This window comes from Epinephelus fuscoguttatus, linkage group LG13 (genome assembly GCF_011397635.1).
Source record: "Epinephelus fuscoguttatus linkage group LG13, E.fuscoguttatus.final_Chr_v1".
Lineage (NCBI taxonomy): Eukaryota > Metazoa > Chordata > Actinopteri > Perciformes > Serranidae > Epinephelus > Epinephelus fuscoguttatus.
In genome coordinates, this window is record NC_064764.1 from 19,440,913 (window position 1) to 19,460,270 (window position 19,358).

At 41.3% G+C, this 19,358-nt stretch overlaps 2 protein-coding genes across 4 annotated transcripts in view; one reads left to right on the forward strand and one right to left on the reverse strand.

Annotated features, from left to right (window-relative positions):
- On the forward strand, positions 1-12,399 carry xrcc5 (X-ray repair complementing defective repair in Chinese hamster cells 5). Of its 2 annotated transcripts, none has more exons than XM_049593313.1 (21): positions 1-260; positions 570-683; positions 784-967; positions 2,285-2,333; positions 2,483-2,605; positions 3,399-3,578; positions 3,738-3,852; positions 5,420-5,558; positions 5,646-5,756; positions 5,865-5,932; positions 6,016-6,153; positions 6,952-7,042; positions 8,333-8,463; positions 8,664-8,860; positions 9,087-9,177; positions 9,339-9,408; positions 9,571-9,680; positions 9,975-10,071; positions 10,283-10,350; positions 10,455-10,529; positions 10,722-12,399. In XM_049593313.1, exons 1-21 carry the CDS (start codon positions 246-248, stop codon positions 10,734-10,736), a joined length of 2,181 nt encoding a protein of 726 aa, XP_049449270.1. In that variant the 5' UTR covers positions 1-245; the 3' UTR covers positions 10,737-12,399. The 2 variants fall into 2 exon arrangements, with proteins under 2 accessions (XP_049449270.1, XP_049449271.1); XM_049593314.1 differs by having other exon boundaries at positions 2-260; positions 5,646-5,758; positions 5,870-5,932.
- The window catches only part of LOC125899210 (collagen alpha-2(VI) chain-like), a 22,813-nt gene continuing 15,824 nt past the window's right edge, over positions 12,370-19,358 (reverse strand). For both annotated transcript variants that reach the window (XM_049593312.1, XM_049593311.1), the window contains exons 22-28: positions 17,738-17,800; positions 17,607-17,642; positions 17,464-17,509; positions 17,229-17,381; positions 14,812-15,264; positions 13,298-13,336; positions 12,370-13,213 (exon numbers count right to left, since the gene is read on the reverse strand). In XM_049593312.1, coding sequence (XP_049449269.1) covers positions 12,612-13,213; positions 13,298-13,336; positions 14,812-15,264; positions 17,229-17,381; positions 17,464-17,509; positions 17,607-17,642; positions 17,738-17,800 — 1,392 coding nt within the window. In that variant the 3' untranslated portion in view covers positions 12,370-12,611. The remainder of the gene's footprint in view (positions 13,214-13,297; positions 13,337-14,811; positions 15,265-17,228; positions 17,382-17,463; positions 17,510-17,606; positions 17,643-17,737; positions 17,801-19,358) is intronic.

Here is a 19,358-nt window from a genome sequence, read left to right on the forward strand (position 1 = left end):
CGTCTCAAGCACGAGGACACCACGAATGACATCATTACAGCTTGATACAGGTGCGGTATGTTTCGTTAAACAGGTGTATAGCTAATACAGTGTGCAGACAGTAACAACAGCTCCTGTGGCGCTCTCGAAGAACTGCGGAACAATTATCACCGGAACCAGGAACTACGTTGTTCCTGCAGTTCGCAGTTTCCGTCCGGAGCCATAACAGTGTGACACACAACCTTTGAAAGAGGGAAAAACAGAAAATGGCAGGTTCCAAAGTAAGTTACTTTGTTCATTTTTTAGGATAATTTAATTAAATGTGGTGACCAGCTTTGTTAGATAGTGTTCGCCGTGTTTAACGGGCGGTGTCCAAACGTTAGAAACAAAATTCTCCGTCATCGAGCTTCAGACGTTAAATGTTGGCGACATGTTGAGACATGTTGAAGCTAACGTTGTCACGCCCCCCCCATGATTGTATATAAAGCAATATATGTGTGGTGGTTTTAACAGCGTGAGAACAATTTGCTGACCAAAATAATGCAGTTTAAAAAATAAGAATGCCTTCTTGTGTTGTTTGTTTCCTGTAGTCAGCACTGGTGTTGTGTATGGATGTGGGGTTCTCCATGTCCAACTCTGCCCCGGGTGAAGAGCCCCCCTTTGAACTGGCCAAAAAAGTCATCCAGAAGTTTGTCCAGCGGCAGGTACATTTCTCCCACACACTTTCAAAAATAAGAAACAAACTAAATCTACTTTAAGGCTTTTTGTCATCCTAATTAAACACTGAAAATGCCCTTTTGACAGGTCTTTTCAGAGAGCAAGGATGAGCTGGCTTTAGTCCTGTTTGGCACAGACTCCACCAAGAACCCACTGGACCAGGATGACCAGTACCAGAACATCACTGTGCATCGTAATCTTATGATCCCCGACTTTGAGCTTCTGGAGGAAATAGCAAATCAGATCCATCCAGAGAGTCAGCAGGCTGATTGTATCCTTTTGCTTGATACTTTAGTTTATCAATGAAAGCTAGGGCAGGTAGTGTAATTTTGGCATAACTGAGCAGAAATCTCACGATAACAGGGTTTTCATGGACATGGAAAACCTGGGAAAGTCACAAAATTTCAAACTCATTTTCCAGGTCTGGAAAAGTCATGGAATTAGTAAAAATCATGGATTTTTTTTGTGTGTATTGAAATTAATTATTACAGTAATCTTCTTTGGGTAACGTTCCACATAATGTCACACACAAAACCAGTTATTAGAGACTGGAAAAGTTGCTGTTTGATTTTTAGACAATAATTAACATTGGAGTAAAGTATACCATACAGTTGTGTTCATCTTATATGTTGTGAATGGTTGTTAAATTTTATTGAGGGTCCTTGGAAAGTCATGGAAAAGCTGACAATAATAATGATAATAATAAAAATAATAATGATACATTTTATTTATAGAGCGCTTTTCAAGGTACTCAAAGGCACATTACATTGCTTAAAAAGGATAACAAAATAGACTACAATAAGATACACACAACATCATTCACACATTTGAACTGGGACAGGTCAGTGCAGTCTCAAATGTGTTTGGGGAGAGTGTTCGGGGGGGGCAGCTATGGAGAAGGCTCTCTCACCCCAGGTTTGGTGCTTGGCCGTGAGTGGTGGGGGTGATGATGATGATGATGAAAGTGTGTGGAAACCCTGTAATAAAGTTTGAGCATATTGTAATTCAGGATGTCTGAGAGAACACTAGAATTCTGCATTTCCACTTGGCCCTCTTTTCAGGCTTTAGAAAATCTAGCCAATGTCTGAAGACTTTGGCCAATCACAGATCATTTCAGAGAGACCAGCCATCAGTGGGGTCAGTCACAGCTCATGAACTGCAGTAAGACTGTCGAACACAGCGCTGCTTAAATATGAATCAAGATTCTGCATTGCCTATCTCTCAAATTAAATGTTTTCAGACACATATTTTAGTGAACTGTTTCACTGTAAAATCAGAAAGTTCGTGACCCGGCTGCGATGTTGAAAATAGTTGAGCCAAAACGAAGCAATTTTCTCATCTTGCAGCTAAACAGTGCACTAAAGTATGTTTCTGAAAACATTTGAGGCGAGAAACAGGCAATGCAGCAACAGAATCTTGATTCATATTCAGTTAGCGCTGCCTAGTTTGACCACTGTTCACCAGCAGTGTCAGAGACTCCTCAGCTCTGATTGGTCGTTTTTGTGACAGACGATCTGCATCTTACTACTGTCAGTATATCGAAACAGTTTTTAAAAAGTCTGTTACCTCCTTAACTCCTGTTCAACAGGGCTGGATGCTCTTGTTGTGTGCATGGATCTCCTTCAGACAGAAACAAAGTACGAAGCTTCCTGGATCTCATACATGATTCTCATGATTCATAAACAAACAAAAAAACAGATGTACATGCATTTAAGTGTTAATTTTGCTGATTGAATTTTTTTTTTTTTTTCAGTGATGTAACATAATATTTGGGGTTTATTTCCAGGGGGAAGAAATGTGATCGTCTCAACATTGCCCTCCTGACTGACCTCAGCACTCAGGTCAGCTCAGAGCAGCTGGACGTTATCATTGAAAACCTGAAACAAGCTGGCATCACCCTGCAGTTCTTGTAAGATTCAGACACAGTCACAAAATGTCATTTCAAAGCAAATATAATACACTAATCCCCACAAATGTTCCCAGTGAGATTACATAATGATGAGAACAGTAATGCATTGGTGTGTGTCAGTATGTCTTGTAATAAATGGCAAGGTTAATCTAGTTATATAGCACATTTCATACTCAAAGACAACCCAAAGTGCTTTATAGTTTACACAGGTAAAAGCACAATAAACAATAAAAGCAAGCATTCAGAGGCACATAGAGTAGAAACAAAGGCAAATGGGCAGACGTAAACAGAGTAAAACAATAGAACATACAATTAAAAGCACACAGACTGAAAAATAATAAAGCAAACAAAAATCTGTTTAAAGAATTAATTAAAAGCAGTGGTTAAATGATAGGTCCTCATTTTATATTTGAAAGTGCTCAATACTGTCTCAAGTCTTAGCACTGCTGGCATTTTATTCCACATTTAAGCCACGTAGCAGCTAAACAGCTTCATCATGTTTAGTTTTTACTGTGGGAATACCCAGTAATCCCGAGCCAGCTGACTTGAGAGGTCTGCAGGGTTCATATTAGGTCAGGGGATTTGACAAATATCTTGGACCTAAACCGTTCAGTGGTTGATGGGCAAGCAAATGGCAGCCATTTAATTATTGTTAGAGTGTATCGAAAGGAGAGCTTGACTAGAACATCCAGGACCACCACTGTGCAGCATCGATATCAGGCTAACTGTGGGAGATACTAGATGTAGCTAATAATTGGTATTTTTGGTGGCATGCTGCTACATATATTCTCAGTTTGCCTTTCCCTGCGGAGGCTGATGAAGAGGGTGGTGGAGATGCGGATGGAAGAGGCCCTGGTCACCCCAGCACAGGCAAAGGTCTGTCCAGGGAACAGAAGAGTGGCTTGGACATGGTGAAACACATCATGCTGAGCCTGGATGAGGAGGACGGCCTGGATGAAATTTACTCCTTCCGGTTGGTGGGCTTGTATTAAACACAGGATATTTAGTTTTCTTTCTTCACATATGTTTTCCTCTCTGAGCCACACGAGTCTTTTACATATAAAAGAAGTTAATGCTCCTATTGAATGATGTCATTTGACTTGGCTTTCCATGTGCTTCACTCCTGCTGTAGGAATGCACTTGAGCAGCTGTGCATGTTCAAGCGTATCGAAAGGAGACCCATGGCCTGGCCCTGTCAGCTGACCATCGGCAGCTGTCTGTCTATCCGAATTGTTGGATACAAAGCAGTGAGTTGACTCTGAAGTGCACTGGAATAACCCTGATAAAGTACTAACTGTAAACGCAGGAGGCAGGTTTAATGTTAATCAGAAGAACATATATCATTGACTGTACATGACCGTGACTCTCCTGCCATCAGTGCAGGGTCTCTCCCCCTCACTCCTCCCTTCTCCATGCAGTAGGTGTGGGGCAGGCAGGAGGAGAGGAGACGCAGCTTGCTGTGGGAGTTCAGTTTTAGCAAGTTTCTAAGGTTACATGACGCTCTTGCTCTCTGGATTGGAAGTGTGAGAAAGTGGTGCACTATAGTATAGGCTCCACAGCTCTCATGGCATTTAAATGTTTTACTGAGGATTTTTACGTTGAATCTATTTCAGCTACGTTTGAATGTTTACACTGATGTGCGATGACAACAAATGCAAAGTAGCGTCATGAAATTAGACATCATCTGGTAACTTTTAGTCAAGGGCCAGCGCTTCATCAGGTGCTGTGGAGACTTCAAGGTGTCGACCTGGCCTCCATATTCCCCAGATTCTTCAAGGACGTGCCAGTACCCCAGAGGTACCTCCGATAGTGGCGCCTCCTTGGAATGAGCTTGGCTCTGACATGTCGAGGTACAGGACTTCTAGGGGGTGTCCTGTGGTGTTTGAGACCTGTTGGTCTTGAGGTGGGGTACCAGCACGCCCAGATTCGGATACTGGGGGGGCCAGGTCAACACCTTGAGTTCTTTGGGCCTCAGGCAATTTCTGAACAGTTTTTGTGATTTGGCATTTGGTGCATTGTCCTGCTGGGGCAGCCACTGCCATTAGGGAGTGCCGTAGCTGTGAGGGATCACTTGTCCGTAACGGTTTGGGTTGGTGGAGCACGTCAAGTGGCATCCACATGAATGACAGGGCCTTAAGTTTCCCAGCAGAACATTGCATTGAGATGATCAATGTTATTCACTTCACCCACCAGTGGTTTTAATGTTGTGGCTGATCGGTGTATATATTTGAATTAATTAAAATATAAATGAATACTTCGTACCACTAGAGGGAGCTCGCCTTCCACCAGTGCTACACGCACCATAGTTTGAGAACCAGTACTCTACATGCCTATTACACAATTAAACTGAATGATGAGATGCTGTCTAAAAAAAGTGCTGTTCCACATGTAATCATGTCACTCTGCAGTTACTTTTCTACAGTCTACTTTATAGTTATTGTTCTTTAATCTGGTCGATTCATGACACCTTGTGGCAAAAATGCATTTTGCTCATTGGTTACTGCAAATAATGTAATTTAGAATTTTAGTCAAGATGTTTGTCATTTTTTATTTGTTTACTTAAAAGTAAATCAGTTTTTCCCCAGTATGTATCTTGTAATTTAAAGTTACATTGCTTAGTAGTGATGTACTAGTTGCCTGAGTATTGTAAATACGTGACAGTTATCCATGTTTTGTTCATTCACTCACTGTATGTGAAAGGTATCCTTCAAAATGCTTTCACTTTACTATAGTGTCATGTAAATACACAGATATGAGCTCGTCAGTCACACAAAGGTTTTCTCATGTTTTAATACCACTCGCTGTGTATTCCAGGTGACAGAAGAGAGATTGAAGAAAACATGGACAACAGTTGACGCTCAAACCAATCAGAAAGACGACGTGAAGAGAGAGACCGTCTACTGTCTGGATGATGACAATGAGACGGAGGTGCAGAAGGATGATACCATCCAAGGTGAGAAAGTTGTTTGAAACTTGATGACTTAATGTTGTACTTACCATTTAATAGCACTATAAAAACTTGCTTCTTTTCTGTCCACAGGTTTCCGTTATGGAAGTGATATTGTTCCCTTCTCCAAAGTGGATCAAGACCAGATGAAATACAAGCATGATGGGAAGTGCTTTGCGGTTCTCGGCTTCACCAAACAAAACATGGTATTATACTTTTTATGCTGGTGTGATTTAATGACATCAAAAACAAATCTCAGATCAAGTACATTTTTTAGCAAGTTATTTTATTTGTTTATTTTTACCATCTGCCTGGAGGTACAACGCCATCAGTTCATGGGGAGTCAAGTTGTTAAGATGTTTTCTGGCAAGGACGATGAGGTGAGCATGGAGAGACCTGCCACATTGCTGGTGACTATATTTTGACACTGACTGTTTCTGTTTTTGCTCTTCTGTCGGAGCAGCATGCAGCAGTTGCGATGTCTGCTCTCATCAGAGCGCTGGATGAACTCAACATGGTGGCCATTGTGCGTTACACCTATGACCGGCGCAGCAACCCTCAAGTAGGAGCAGCCTTTCCGTGCATCAAGCCAGGCTATGAGGTGAGATCACAGACTCCAAACATGCTATTTAAAGGGATAATGCGGACTTTTTGAAGTGGGGCTGTAGGAAGAACTTGACTATAATCAGTGCATTACCTGAAGTGGAGTGCAGTCGGCACGCAAGTTTGGAGAAGCAGACAGGATCACTCCCATAGAATCCAAGCAATGTACTGCTGTGAACAGGGGCAGCAGCAAAATGTATTTTAGCCACCTAAAAAAAAACAATTGCAGTTTAAATGTACACTATTTTAAGAATATTTTAAGAATCCTTTGACAAAAACATTGATTTTAACTTGCCGAACACGGGTATTGTTGGTTATCACTGCCTCGATTGTTTAGTTTCTTTGTGTGACTTTGGTAAATCCAAACTAACTCTTTAAAACACCAAAGTCACACAAACAAACTAATAGATCGAGGCAGTGGTGGATTAGCAACCCCTTTGTTCTCCAAATTAAAATTACTGTTTTTTTAAGAAGTCTGGTGGCATCGAAGAGAGCATAGGTAGCGGCTTCAATTCCCTGTTTGAAAGGGATGTCTGACGTCAAGGTAAAGCAACAAAAATGTGCTAAATGTAGCATATATTTAAACTGCCTCTGTCCACATTGCAAAACGTTTATGTTGGTACTCCTGTCTGCTTCTCCAAACTGGGAGCATGCAGACTGCCATCTACTGTAGGTAATCCACCAACTATGAATAAGTACCTCAAACAACCCCACTTCAAAATATCCACACTATTCCTTTAAGTATTTTATCTACTAAATTGCACAGAGCTAACGGTCTGTCTCTATTCTCAAACAGTGTCTGATCTACGTCCAGCTGCCATTTATGGAAGACCTCAGACAGTTCACATTTCCTTCTCTTGAAAACAACAAAAAGATCACACCATCAGGTAAAAAACTCCTCATAGAACTGATTTTTAGCTAAACTTGCAAACTCACTCACTCATGTTTAACTGACTGCAGATTCTCCACAAGAGGGAGCATTCCATTCATTATCACCGCAGGAGCAAGAGTGTTTTGACCTGCAGGTGTGAACATGACATTTTTGTCCCCCCTCTAAGTGCAGAAAGTTGCTGTGGTGCTTAACTGCCACTGCTCTTACATAACTGGTTTATATATGTGACACAGGTTCAGAACTACAGTCTGATGCTAGCTGTCACTGCAGCTCACTTCACTAATGACATGGATTCAACATGGATTCAGGCAGACCGCAAACCAAATACTATTTTAGTGTTTACATCCAGATGTTATGTAGCTACCTCACACAAGGAGAAAACATGGGCGATATGGAATGACAAGCTAGTAATTTATTTTTCAGACAAACATAAACAAGTGCAGTTCTCCTTTCATTGTCCATTTTTGAAGTGAGTGAATGCCCTTGCATTTTTGAGGGAATTTGACATTAATTTTAGGTTGAGAAAGCCACATTTTGTACATGCATTATTAGAATAATTGCATATCGTCGTTGTGCTTGTTTCGTTTTGCCGTCCTGTCCATCAGACTTTGTTTGCTTTCCTGTGCTGTCCAGAAGGTGTTGTCTGTCTACTGTCCACCCAGGGTTCGCACAAGATTTTTGAAAGTGCTTAAAGTACCTGAGTTTTGAGGGAAAAAATCAAATACGGGAATACCTAGAAAATAGTCCCTTTTTTAACAAGTGCTTAAAGTGTCCTTGAAATTCACATGAACCACATAACACTGTCTTGTATTATCACCAAAGTATTTCAAGTCATTATAACTAAATTGCTAAGACTCAGAAATTGCTCATCTTCTTCTTTATTAAATTCTCACACATCACCTTCTCGATGGCGGCGCTTTCTCAAGTGGTGCACTGTGTTAGTATAAGCACCATAGCTCTCTGCCATTTAAATGTTTTGTGGAGGATTTTATACAGTTATGTCTAAAAAGAGTGAAGTAAAAGAGAGGCAGTGATCACATCATGTATTAATGTTTAATATACATTCTAATTTGAAATGAGTTATTCCTTTTGAGTGAACTCTTTGAAAATGCTTAAAAAAGTACTTGGATGTCCACGAATGTCATTTTGTAATGTCAGTAAGAACCCCGCGTCTACCTGATTCCATGTGAATGCAGCAGTGTGTGTATTTTTAAAGAGAAAAATAAGTTTGAAGACTTCACTAAATGATGGAGGCATGGACTTGTGTGTGTTGTGGTTCCTGTAGACACCCAGCTGGCTGCTGTGGACTCTCTCATTGACTCCATGATGTTGGTGGAGAAGGACGATAATGACGAACAAAAGGACATATTCAAGGTCCACCACATTCCCAACCCTGCCTTCCAGAGGCACTTCCAGGTACTGCAGTTAAGAGATACAGTACTTCTTTGTCTTATTTTGAGTTGAGGCAGATGGTAAAGTTTTAAAGGAGATGGGTGTCATCTTTTCAGGTCATCAAAAAATGATTTCATCAGCTAGAGGCTGTTAATATTCAACCCGGATTGTTTCTTCCCCACTCAGTGTCTGTGTCACCTCCCCCTACTCCACCTTTCTTCCAGTGTCTGCACCATCGGGCAGTGAGCCCAGGCACCTCTCTTCCACCCATGGAGCCATGGTTGAAGGCGGCTCTTGAGCGCCCTCAGGTCATTACTGAACGTTGCCAGGCTCAGCTAGAGGAGATGAAGAGGAAATTTCCTCTCACAGAAGTGGAGAAGAAAAAGAAGCCTAAGACTAGTGCTCAGATTTTTGGCAAAGAGTAAGTTCGATTCAGTGTGGTGGTGGGTCTTTGAACGTCTTACACCGGATTGTTTGTCATGCAGTTGTGCTGTACAGAATATTCATGTAGAAGATTGTGTAAAAGAATTTTGAATGTGATTTGTGACTTTTTTTTTACAGCAGTGTTTTGTAAGTGTCTGTGTGGAGCTTCTACTGATTATAAAACTATTTTCAGTATTCTAAGTGACCTCTGTTGCCATTTACAGCTCAGAGGAGCCAGATGCCAAGAAGGCAAAAGGAGACGAGGAGGAGGAGGAGTATAGCCTGGCTGACATTGCCGAGGGCTCTGTTACTTCGGTGAGAATCAGGGGAGCTGGATTGCATAATAATCCTAGATAGATAACCACTTTTTATAAATATCAGCCATTCCAAATAAAGTGCTTCACCGCTTGTTCGACCAGGCGTACTTTAAAATTCCATTTCACTTCACTCCTCTCTAATTTTAAACACTCCACCAGGTGGGAAGTGTGGATCCAGCCAGAGATTTCCGCACTCTGATCAAGAAAAAGAGTCTTCCATTTGGAGAGGGTGAGGTCCAGGTTTTTGTTTTGTTTTGTTTTGTTTTTTCTGCCGAGTTGGCCCGATAAACATTTTTTCTGTCTGCATTACAAACCATCATGTCTCATGTTCAGCACTTGTAATTGTGTCTATCTCTTTGTTTGGTTGTGGTGACCCCTGTGTCCTTCCCAGTCTGTCAGCAACTGACTCACAGGATAGAACAGTTGCTTAGCAACAAGAACACACACTACTACATGAAAAGCATCACCTGTATCCAGGCTTTTAGAGAGCAGTCCGTCAAGGTAAATAAACATTCACTCTCTTCTGTTTGGGGAAAATGCATGATGATGTGCAGGGTTGCTTGTACAAGAGTCTGTGTGAAGAAAGAATCTTGACATATTAGAACGCATAGTTTTGCTTTTGCTATGGAGATTATGAGTCAACTTGAGAAGATTACGATGAGTCTGTTTCATTTCTTGCGACTTGAACCGAGGCCAGTTCTTGTGTGTGTATGTGCTCATGTGTCTGCATGTAGGTGTGAGCTTTTAGGAGACTCATAAATGGATTTTGACTGTCTAATATCTTTCGTAATTCAGCTGGGGGATGCCAGTCTGTACAACGGCTACCTCCAGTCCCTGAAAAGAAGCATCCCAAACAGAGGGCTGGAGGACTTCTGGGACCTGCTGGTTCAAGGTATGATAAGCCTCCTTACTCAAGGCTGCAGGATTTCTCTCAAATCATTCCTCCCTTGAGATGGGAATAAATTTCTACATAATGTCTTGAGTGCAAAATAAGTAAATAATACAAAAGTAGGTGCTTAAAAAAATGTGCTGCAGCCTGAATCACAAGTCTGCTGAAAGGAGTTTGATGTTCTTAGACTAAATTCCTGCTGTTTGATTGACAGATGTAATAACTCTGATCAGTAAGGACGAGGTTGAAGGAAGCACCGTGTCCAAAAGTGAAGCTAATCAGGTGACTCCCTTATTTAAACCATTGTGAGCAGTTAAGGTAACAATGACTGTTTTACACATTTGAAATGAGTGCACTCTACTAACTGAAGCTGCTTTCGTCCTCAGTTTCTGGTTACTGAGGAGAAGAAAGAAGAGGTGGCTGCACCGCCAGCTGAAGATACTGGAGATGTTGATGACTTGGCAAGTGTTTCTCTCTCTCTCTCTCTCTCTCTTGTTTTTTTTTTTAATTCCGTGGCCTTTTCTAGGTTTAAATATTTAACTAAAGTGCCCCAAACTCATCTTAAGACCATTTCCTGTATTTTTGCAGCATGGCCTATTGAGACCTTTTATATAAACTCTCCAGTCTTACATTTTTTTCCTCTTCCTGTGCAGCTGGACATGATGTAAGAAGGGAGGCAATGGGAGTGTCTGCAGTGGACATGCAGAGAATCAAGAAGAATGCAATCATTCAGCTCAGCCAGACCAAACCAATTCAGCTGTCCATTGTCCTGCCTCCCACTTGGGGACCACTGATACTCTTAACTGGTGATACTGAGTAACTGCATACATACTGCACTGAGCGGTGTTTGACTTAGATAACGTTTACTCCAGAACTGTATCGAGGAATTCACAAACACTCATGCAAATACTGTACGTTAAGGGATTTAGATTTTTTTTTTGTCTGAAGGGTCCAGTATGTAGGACTTTGGGGCGTCTATGGGCAGAAATTAAATATAATATTCATAACTATGTTTCCATTCATTTATAATGATATGAATTAAGAAATGTTGCTGTTTATTCTTACTGTTTCTACAGTAGCCCAGAATGGACAAACCAAACACTGGCTCTAGAGGGGGTCTTTCACATTTTTATGTTAGGTCATTGTAGGTTCTACTAGATGCTTTAAAAAGTAAGGGGTGAGGGGAGGGGTATTCAGTTGGTTGCAATTTGCTGCCTCACCACTAGATGCCAGTAAATCCTACACACTAGTCCTTTAGAGCTATAGTTGTTAACTTTCATAAAGCGCGAAATGATAAAAATAATCTGGGGGGAAAAAAAGACACTCCTCTGCCTAGTCTGCCTTGTAGCTAGGGTTGGGCTGATGGACAATGCTATCGTCATACTAACCCTCCCCCCAATCGGTTCGTCCGTCCGTCCACACCAACACTGCGGTGGTGATTATAGCATTGACTTCATGCTTAGAGCAAAAATTCTGATTTATCTACCATATGAACTGTTGGCTGCCAGATTGGCTAACTGGTACCTTTATTAGCAACCGAGTTTGTCGCCACCGTCTAGAAGATTTGCCACCATCACTGATCAGTATCTGCTGTCGTCCACTGGACCGACTGATTTTTTTTATTTAAATTCTTTTTTTTTTTTTTTACTCATGAATGTATATATATCAGGGGTTCTGGTAGACGTGAAAAAGTGACAAAGCAACGTCCTAAGTAAGTTATTAATAACTTACAGAACCATCGATGTCATCCTCCATTGTGATGTTTTACTATGGACATCCTAATATGCCAATTCAACAGATAACGCTCAACTCCTTCTAATGGCATTACTGCAGAGAAAGTTTGTGAACCTGCTGCCATGTTGCAAACAGTTGAGCTGGAAAAAACACCACCCACCAACCAGAGCAGAACTCTCATTTTACAGCTAAACAGTACACTAAAATATGTTTGTTAAAGCATTTTGGATGATAAATAGGCAATGCAGTAACAGTACCTTCCTCCATATTTGATCAGTGCTGCCTAGTTTGACAGTTTGACCACAGTTCACGAGCAGTGATTGACAGCTGCGTTAGAGACTCCTCTGCGCTGATTGGTTGTTTTTAGTGAACCACTGTAGAATCTAGCAAGAGGCAGGATAACAAAAAGTTATTTATATAAGGTACCAACTGTGGCTTTAAATGTCAAAATTACTGTAATGTTGCTAAATATTTTGTTCTCATTCTGTGATTGTTTTCAGTAATGTTGCACACAGTAAGTGCTTTAAATCACCTTTTTGACGTTGTACAGACGACAGTACTGCCATGTCCAATAAACTGCAGGTTTATTATCTCAAAGCTTAATGGTTCATGATGAATGCTCGTTTTTTGTTTGACAAAATATTAAAGATGAATACAGTTTTCCTGACAAATGTAAAGCACAGTGCTGTGATGTGATTTGCAAGTTGTACAGCACAGAGTAGATTCATAGTAAACTGTATCTCATGTTTAAAATGCCAGATTAACAGCAGTAGCACCAGTATGATGTTCACATCCATGTGGTCTCTCTTTTAACACACCCACCGGATGAAACGGTCAAACAAGCTGGACTGAGACATTTCCAAAAAGTCTTTTCCTTTAAAGATAGCGTGCGGCTCCTCCATAGCCAGCTTCATCAGAACACTTTGGTCAACTTCACCTCTTGTAGCTACCACTGTGGAGACGACCTGTGCCCCGCGCATGGCACTAACCGCCTCATCTAGGTTTGTGGTGTCAGTGTTGCCATCTGTAAGGAAAACAAATTGAATCTCTGCGATGCGTCTGGTCTTGCGAGCATTTCCTTTACCCAAGATGTTGTCAATGGTGTGGAAGATGGCAGGCCCTACGCTTGAAGAAGTATCCAGATAAGGCAAGCGTGCCAAGCCGTCGGCGATGACAGCGGGGTCGTGTGTGAGACCAAAGGCTAAGTGGTTCTCATTCTCCTTGCCGAACTCTACGAGTGCCAAGCGGGCTCGCATACGATCATTCTTGTTCTGGGCCAGTATGAGTCTGTCTGCCGTCTTCTGGATGAATTCACGGACATACCGGAAGTTGTCCAACCCGAGCCGCATTGAGCCATCCAGTAGAAATACCAAATCCACAGGCCGCTGGATGCACGGAGCTACATCAAGGTCTGTTATGAAAGAAAACAAATTGCTCACTGAGCTGCACGACAGAATACCATTAAACAAATCATCAAGCCATTAATAACACCTACCACGTTTACAGGGGAGATCAGGGCACACAATGACAGGATCTGAAAGGAAAATCACATGGATATGGGTTAGACAGGTTCCCAACTTGGGGGTTTCCAACCCCTATTAGAGGTCACCAAAGTTTCAAAGGGATCATGAGGCTCTCTTGATTTTAAGCACAGTAGGCCTGCATCTCAGTATTTCATTCATTTCTGTTTAAAATAATTTAGTTTTCTAAAGTTCATCACAAGATAAAGGCACAGTTAAGACCTGAATATAAGCTATATTCACAGAGCCTTCCCTCTCAGCTTAACATTAGAGAAGTGTGTGAAGAACTACTAGAATGATGGCCAAGCATCAGGCAACACTGAATTTTATGATTTAAAATAATAGAAACATAATACAGACAGAGAATTGTATAAAAAGCAACTACAAGTATCAGGAAAACTCATCTCTGATGCAGCATTCACAGGAAATAATTAACCAAAATTAATCCAAATCACTGACATTGCAGAATTACACTCACTTTTTGGGTTAAATTGTAAGTTTATCAGTTAATATGTACTGTTGATGGTATGCATTAAATATAATATGAGATATCCATTAAATATGTAACTTAATTAGGGGTCATCAGTTTGGAAATAACATCATGATTGGGTTCTCATTAAGGGGGCTAATTTTTATTTTTCTAACTGTGTGACAACTTGCTACAATTAAAACATAGCTCAATTAAAGATCTTCAATTAAAGTAAACGTGAATTTACTTCCATTATCCTTCCCACAATATTTTAGTTATTTGAGACACAATGGTAACACTTTCTTTGGATAGTCTTTTAACATATCCACAGCTTATTAGTTGAGATTTAAAAATTCAGCTGTTTCACTTAATTCTGTAAATGTTTAACAGGTTATCTGTAGAGTATATACAATTCACTACATATTTTCAGAATAATTTAGTTGAACTACTCAGTCAACCCATGCCGCCTAGGTTGACTGAGTAGTTCAAGTTCAACGAAATTATTCTGAGAATATGTGGTGAATTTTCACACACAAATATTTGCAGACAAAGATAAACGTGATTTTTTTTTTGTAAGTCAACTAATAAACTGTTTAAATGTTTCAGGTACTCTATACACCATTTGTAGGTTAACTATCCAAATAAAGTGTAACTGACAAAGCTTGCATTCTTTGTGGCTCTTGTCCAGGTCCCTTTCAGTTTAACTTCATCGAAGCCCAATTGCTTCCATATGCTGGCTTTTAAACCAGCGGGTGCCAGTCAGATGTGGTAGCTCATGACATTCAGACCAAAAGTCAAGAAATAACCTGGCTTAGAATGTAAACGTAATACACCTGTTTACATCTGAACACCCAGTTGATTCAGCCGCTGGGAAAGTTCAAAATTGTTTAAGGGAATCATAATGTAGAGAACTGGGTTTTATATTTTCAAATGTTGACTTTTCTGCTTTGAAACCCCTATTAGACAAATGTTCAGGGGGGCAGAATTGTCATCGTGCAGTATGTACAGGTACAGGCTTACCGGGACAGAGCACAGTCTCCATCGTCTCAATGAAGTCATCAGCGACCAAGTCAACATAGCGCTTCATCCCAGTGACACGATTCTTGTCGTTGCACGCGATTGACGCCAGGATCTCGTCATCTTGCTTCTTTTCAAACATATCGCCAACCCCAATGGCATTCACCACCACGTTGTTGTCGCAGAGGTACTGGAGCAGATTCTCGTTGTCTCGTGGGTCATAGCGGCCGTCTGTGATCACCACCACTGAAACTTTGGCCTTGGCTCTCTTGCCATCCCTGATGAGGTGATCGTAGGCGTACTTGAGAGCTGAGGGTGTGAAGGTGCCCCCGGCAATCCACTGTAGATTCTTCACTGCCGTTTTAAAGGCAGACAGCGAGTTGATGTTGGGGTCATTGAGACGAATGGCCTCAAAGGTCCCGTTGTGACTGAACTGAACAACTCCAACTCTTGTGCCTAGAAGAGACAGACATAAACAAGAGGTGCGGACAAGGCTTGCCTTACTCTATAAATGGTTACTGTAAACAAATCCCACGAAAAGACCAAAACCAAACATTTTGGCAACATTAGCTTGTTTGCAATCACATAGCTATTATGATGCGCAAAATTCAGATGGAAGGCAGGAAGTGATAAATGTATACTGCATGAATTAGAAACAGGAACATGACTTCATATCATGTGACTCGTCAGAAAACTGTGTTGGATGTGATTCATACAAAACAGAGAGAAGTGAATTTTTCCGCAACTTGACCGATTTGCCCGGTGTAGTCATAATCATTGTTACAAGTGACCTCGTCCTGCAGACTTCCTAATGATACACAGCCAGCTGATGAAAACGTATAAGAGTCTAGTGGCCTATAATTTGTTGTGCAGTTGGGTCCTCGACTAAAATGACTGCCATCTTGTTTTTGGCTGGTTGAGTAAATGTGCTTGACTATAAGGGTGTTTTCACACTTGGTCCTTTTCAGCCCTCTAAACAGACTCAGAGCGGTGACTCAGCATTTTTTGCGCAAATGTGAACACTCCAAGAGAACTCAGACCCCTCTGAAGTGAACTCCTTCAAGTCTACGGGGCGGTTCACTTAACCTGTTCCTTGTGAACACAAAGCGGTCCAAGTTCGCTTCACTCTTTGCCACTGTATTTCGCCCTCTAGATCACATGCTATTGCACTGGGACGCTTGAAAAAACAGACGAAAGCAGCCTGTAACACACAAGGACGTAAGACGTGGAGTAGTTTAGTCCATGGAAGATACTGCACATCTCCAGATGTGGGATGCAGAGTATATCAAATGGCAACAGCACAGAAAGGCTAAGGTTTTCTTCCAATTTTAAGTTCATCTGAAAGCGAGCGGCTTCATAACCGCACTGCAGTGCCACGTCAAAGTAAAAACAAAACTTGTCAATACATATTATATATAGGCTAGAGTGTGAGCAGAAAGAGTACTGATGCCCCATCAGAGCTAAAGCTGACCAGAAACAGAACTGAGTCCTTTTTCAAATGACCTGACCTCTTGGTCGACTTTTTGGTCCACTTTCAGAGGACGGAGTTCGGTTCATTTAAAAAGGACTATATGGGAAAAAACCCTAACCGTCTTTCACATTACAACTCTGTACATGGGTGCACTTCTGTCAGGCTAATGTTACCAGCTAACGTTAGCCAACTTTAGCCACTGTTTTCTACCTACCAGCTCAACCGTTCCCAAAGGTCTGGTGAAATGCTGTTAAAAATCTGGGTCATGGCTTAAAACATGGACAAGTTGTCATAGCAAATTGTCATTGCATCCAACACAAAGCTTTAATAATGTTGGATATTAGCTGACTCCGCCTCTCCAGACTGAAGACAGATCCACATCTGCCGCTGTTTATCAGTGACTTTTTTTTTCTACTTTTCCCCTTTGTGTCCCACTATTTGCAGGACTTAAATTAACTCTTGGTTTTTACAGAATTTGATCAATTGGAACAGCTGTAAACAGTGCAAATCATGGTTGGTAGTCTTCTGCCTCCAGCTGCCTGCCATTATCTGGACAGTGTGCTTGTGTATAACGTCATATGCAAAAAAGCTATTGAGGTCTATGGCCCAGAGGAATAAGCTATATCAGGTTTGGGCTGCACCAGTAATGTCTTTACAGTATGAAAGAAGTTGAAATATTAACTGGTGACACTTTCAGTAGCTGAATATATGCAATGCTGACAATCTGTACTTTGTTGTTACTGTACAGTCACTGTTAATGAAAAGTGTAGTGCCAACATGGGGCCCTATCCAAATATTTTTGGCTTACTGTATATTCAGTAGTGGCTTAAGTGATTCACTCTTTGGACATGGTTAATCTTTTATGGCCACCTCTACTCCCTGTCACTTGAAACTGTGCCTGCAGAAGGATTTGCAGGGACGTCTGTGCTGTGTTTTTGCTCAGCTGTACCGGTTAATGACGCAGGGTCGCTGGCCATAGTTCCCAGCCTGTTGATGGTGTTGATAACAAAGTTCTTTTCCAGGGTGAAGTTTGTCAGGCCGACGCTCTCTGAGCTATCAATTACAAATACGATGTCCAGAGCTCCACAGTGCTTCTCACAATCTGAGACAAAAGACAAGAAAAGGATCAGTCTGTTGAAAGATGCTTAAAGATGAAGCTGTGTTTGACTGGTGAGGATATTCACCACAACAACCGCACGTCTCCCTGATGTAAGTCATGACATCACAGTCCTGCAGGGACAGATGTGCATGTTAGAAGTAATACAACCACAGAAGTTGAATTAAAATAGTATTTTCACAACTGTGTTTCTTTTTAAAGTCGACTCACATTGAGCCCAGGATCGCCCACAGGTCCTGGACCCCCCTACACACACACAAACACAGAGAGAACAATGCAATTGGATCTCAAATTACTGTGCATGGTCAAGTCATTACTTGTGTGGTTGTGCTGTTGCTTACATCAGTTCCAGGATCACCTCTGGGTCCTCTTTCCCCTGGTCCACCTGCCTGACCTGGCTTCCCCTGTGCACAAAAACATTTTCAGTGGAAGTGACTCATTTACCGCATAAAGCTGCATTTCTTTGGAAGTGTCTTTTTTTTTTTATTGATGTCTTCATCTGATTGACCCCAGTCGTTTATTTTCTGCAAAAGACTAGCAGAACATTCCAAACCACAGCTAATTTGTTTTCATGTGTGTTTTACAAGGGGTTTCATGAGAAATGAGCAGTGTGTGGGTGCTATGAATGACTGAATAAACATCTCCAACTGTGCAATTACATGGAAACTCCAAAGAAGTGATGATGGTTTTTATATGGGCTCTTAAAGGGATAGTTCAGATTATTTGACTTGGGTTTGTATGTGGTACTCATCCATAGTCAGTGTATAAGATAGAGTAGATGTCAGGCAGCACACACCCAGGGTGGAGAAGCAGGCTGGAGTCCGACATGGAAGCTAAGCAATGTACTGCTGTGGATGGGGCTCAGCGACAAAATTAATTTTAGCCACCTAAATAAATCAGTATCAGTTTAGTGTTTGCTATATATTGAGAGTATTTTCACTGCTTTACCTTTCTGTAAAGCCCATTGACAAAAATGGTAATTTTAACTCGCAGAACACAGGAGCTGCTGGTCTACCGCTTTTGCGATCAGTTAGTTAGTTTGTAGTTTGTTAGCAATGGATATTAATTTTTTAGGTGGTTGAAAGACTTTTTTGGCTGACCCCTCCACAGCATTAAATTGCTAAGCTTCTATGTCAGACTCCAGCCTGTTTCTCCAAACTCGGAACATGCTGACCGCCATCGACATTATGTAATGTACTGTCTAGGTGTAAGTACCCCATACAACCCCACTTCCAAAAATCTGAGCTATCCTTTTAAGAAACATGTCACCTCTCTGGTCCAGCTGGTGTAACATGATCTCTTTGGACTGTTGTTGTGTGTCCAAATGAGAAACTGCACCTGGTACAATATCCAGCAACTACACAGCCCTGTTCTTCAGCTAAACTCAAACAATGCATATTTCATTTACGACGCTGTCTTTACTGCAGCATCAGACAAAGTGAAGTGCTCACGCAAATTACAACAGGACATGTGCACTTAATCTCTAACTAAGATTTATACCTAAATCCCAATACAACAGAGGGGGGTGAAACTTTCTTGCAGTGGATGAAAGCACTTTAAACATACATCCTCCCCCCCAAAAAATCCCCAACATCTCATTCCAGAAACAATGTCTCATGTACTTAGGACCATCCACAGAGCTTCCTGCAAGGTTTTCTTTGGAACTTCTTCCTACTGAAGAAAGAGTCTCAATGGGAAGTGGTCACAGTGAGGTCTGTGCGTTATCCTGGGTACCTGAGACATTGTTTTTGGAAAGGCATGCTACTGTGAGCACTCAAACAGATATCTACTGTAAAAGTCTGCCCAGCTAAATGTTCTAAGTTGTAAGCACTGGTGTTGTCCATGTGATCTGCAAGACTAAGAAAGCTCCACTTAAAACCACTTAAAAATGTGAAAGTATACATATCAACCTAGTTTTGTGACTCAACTTTCATGTCATCTATTTGTTTTCTCGAATACAGG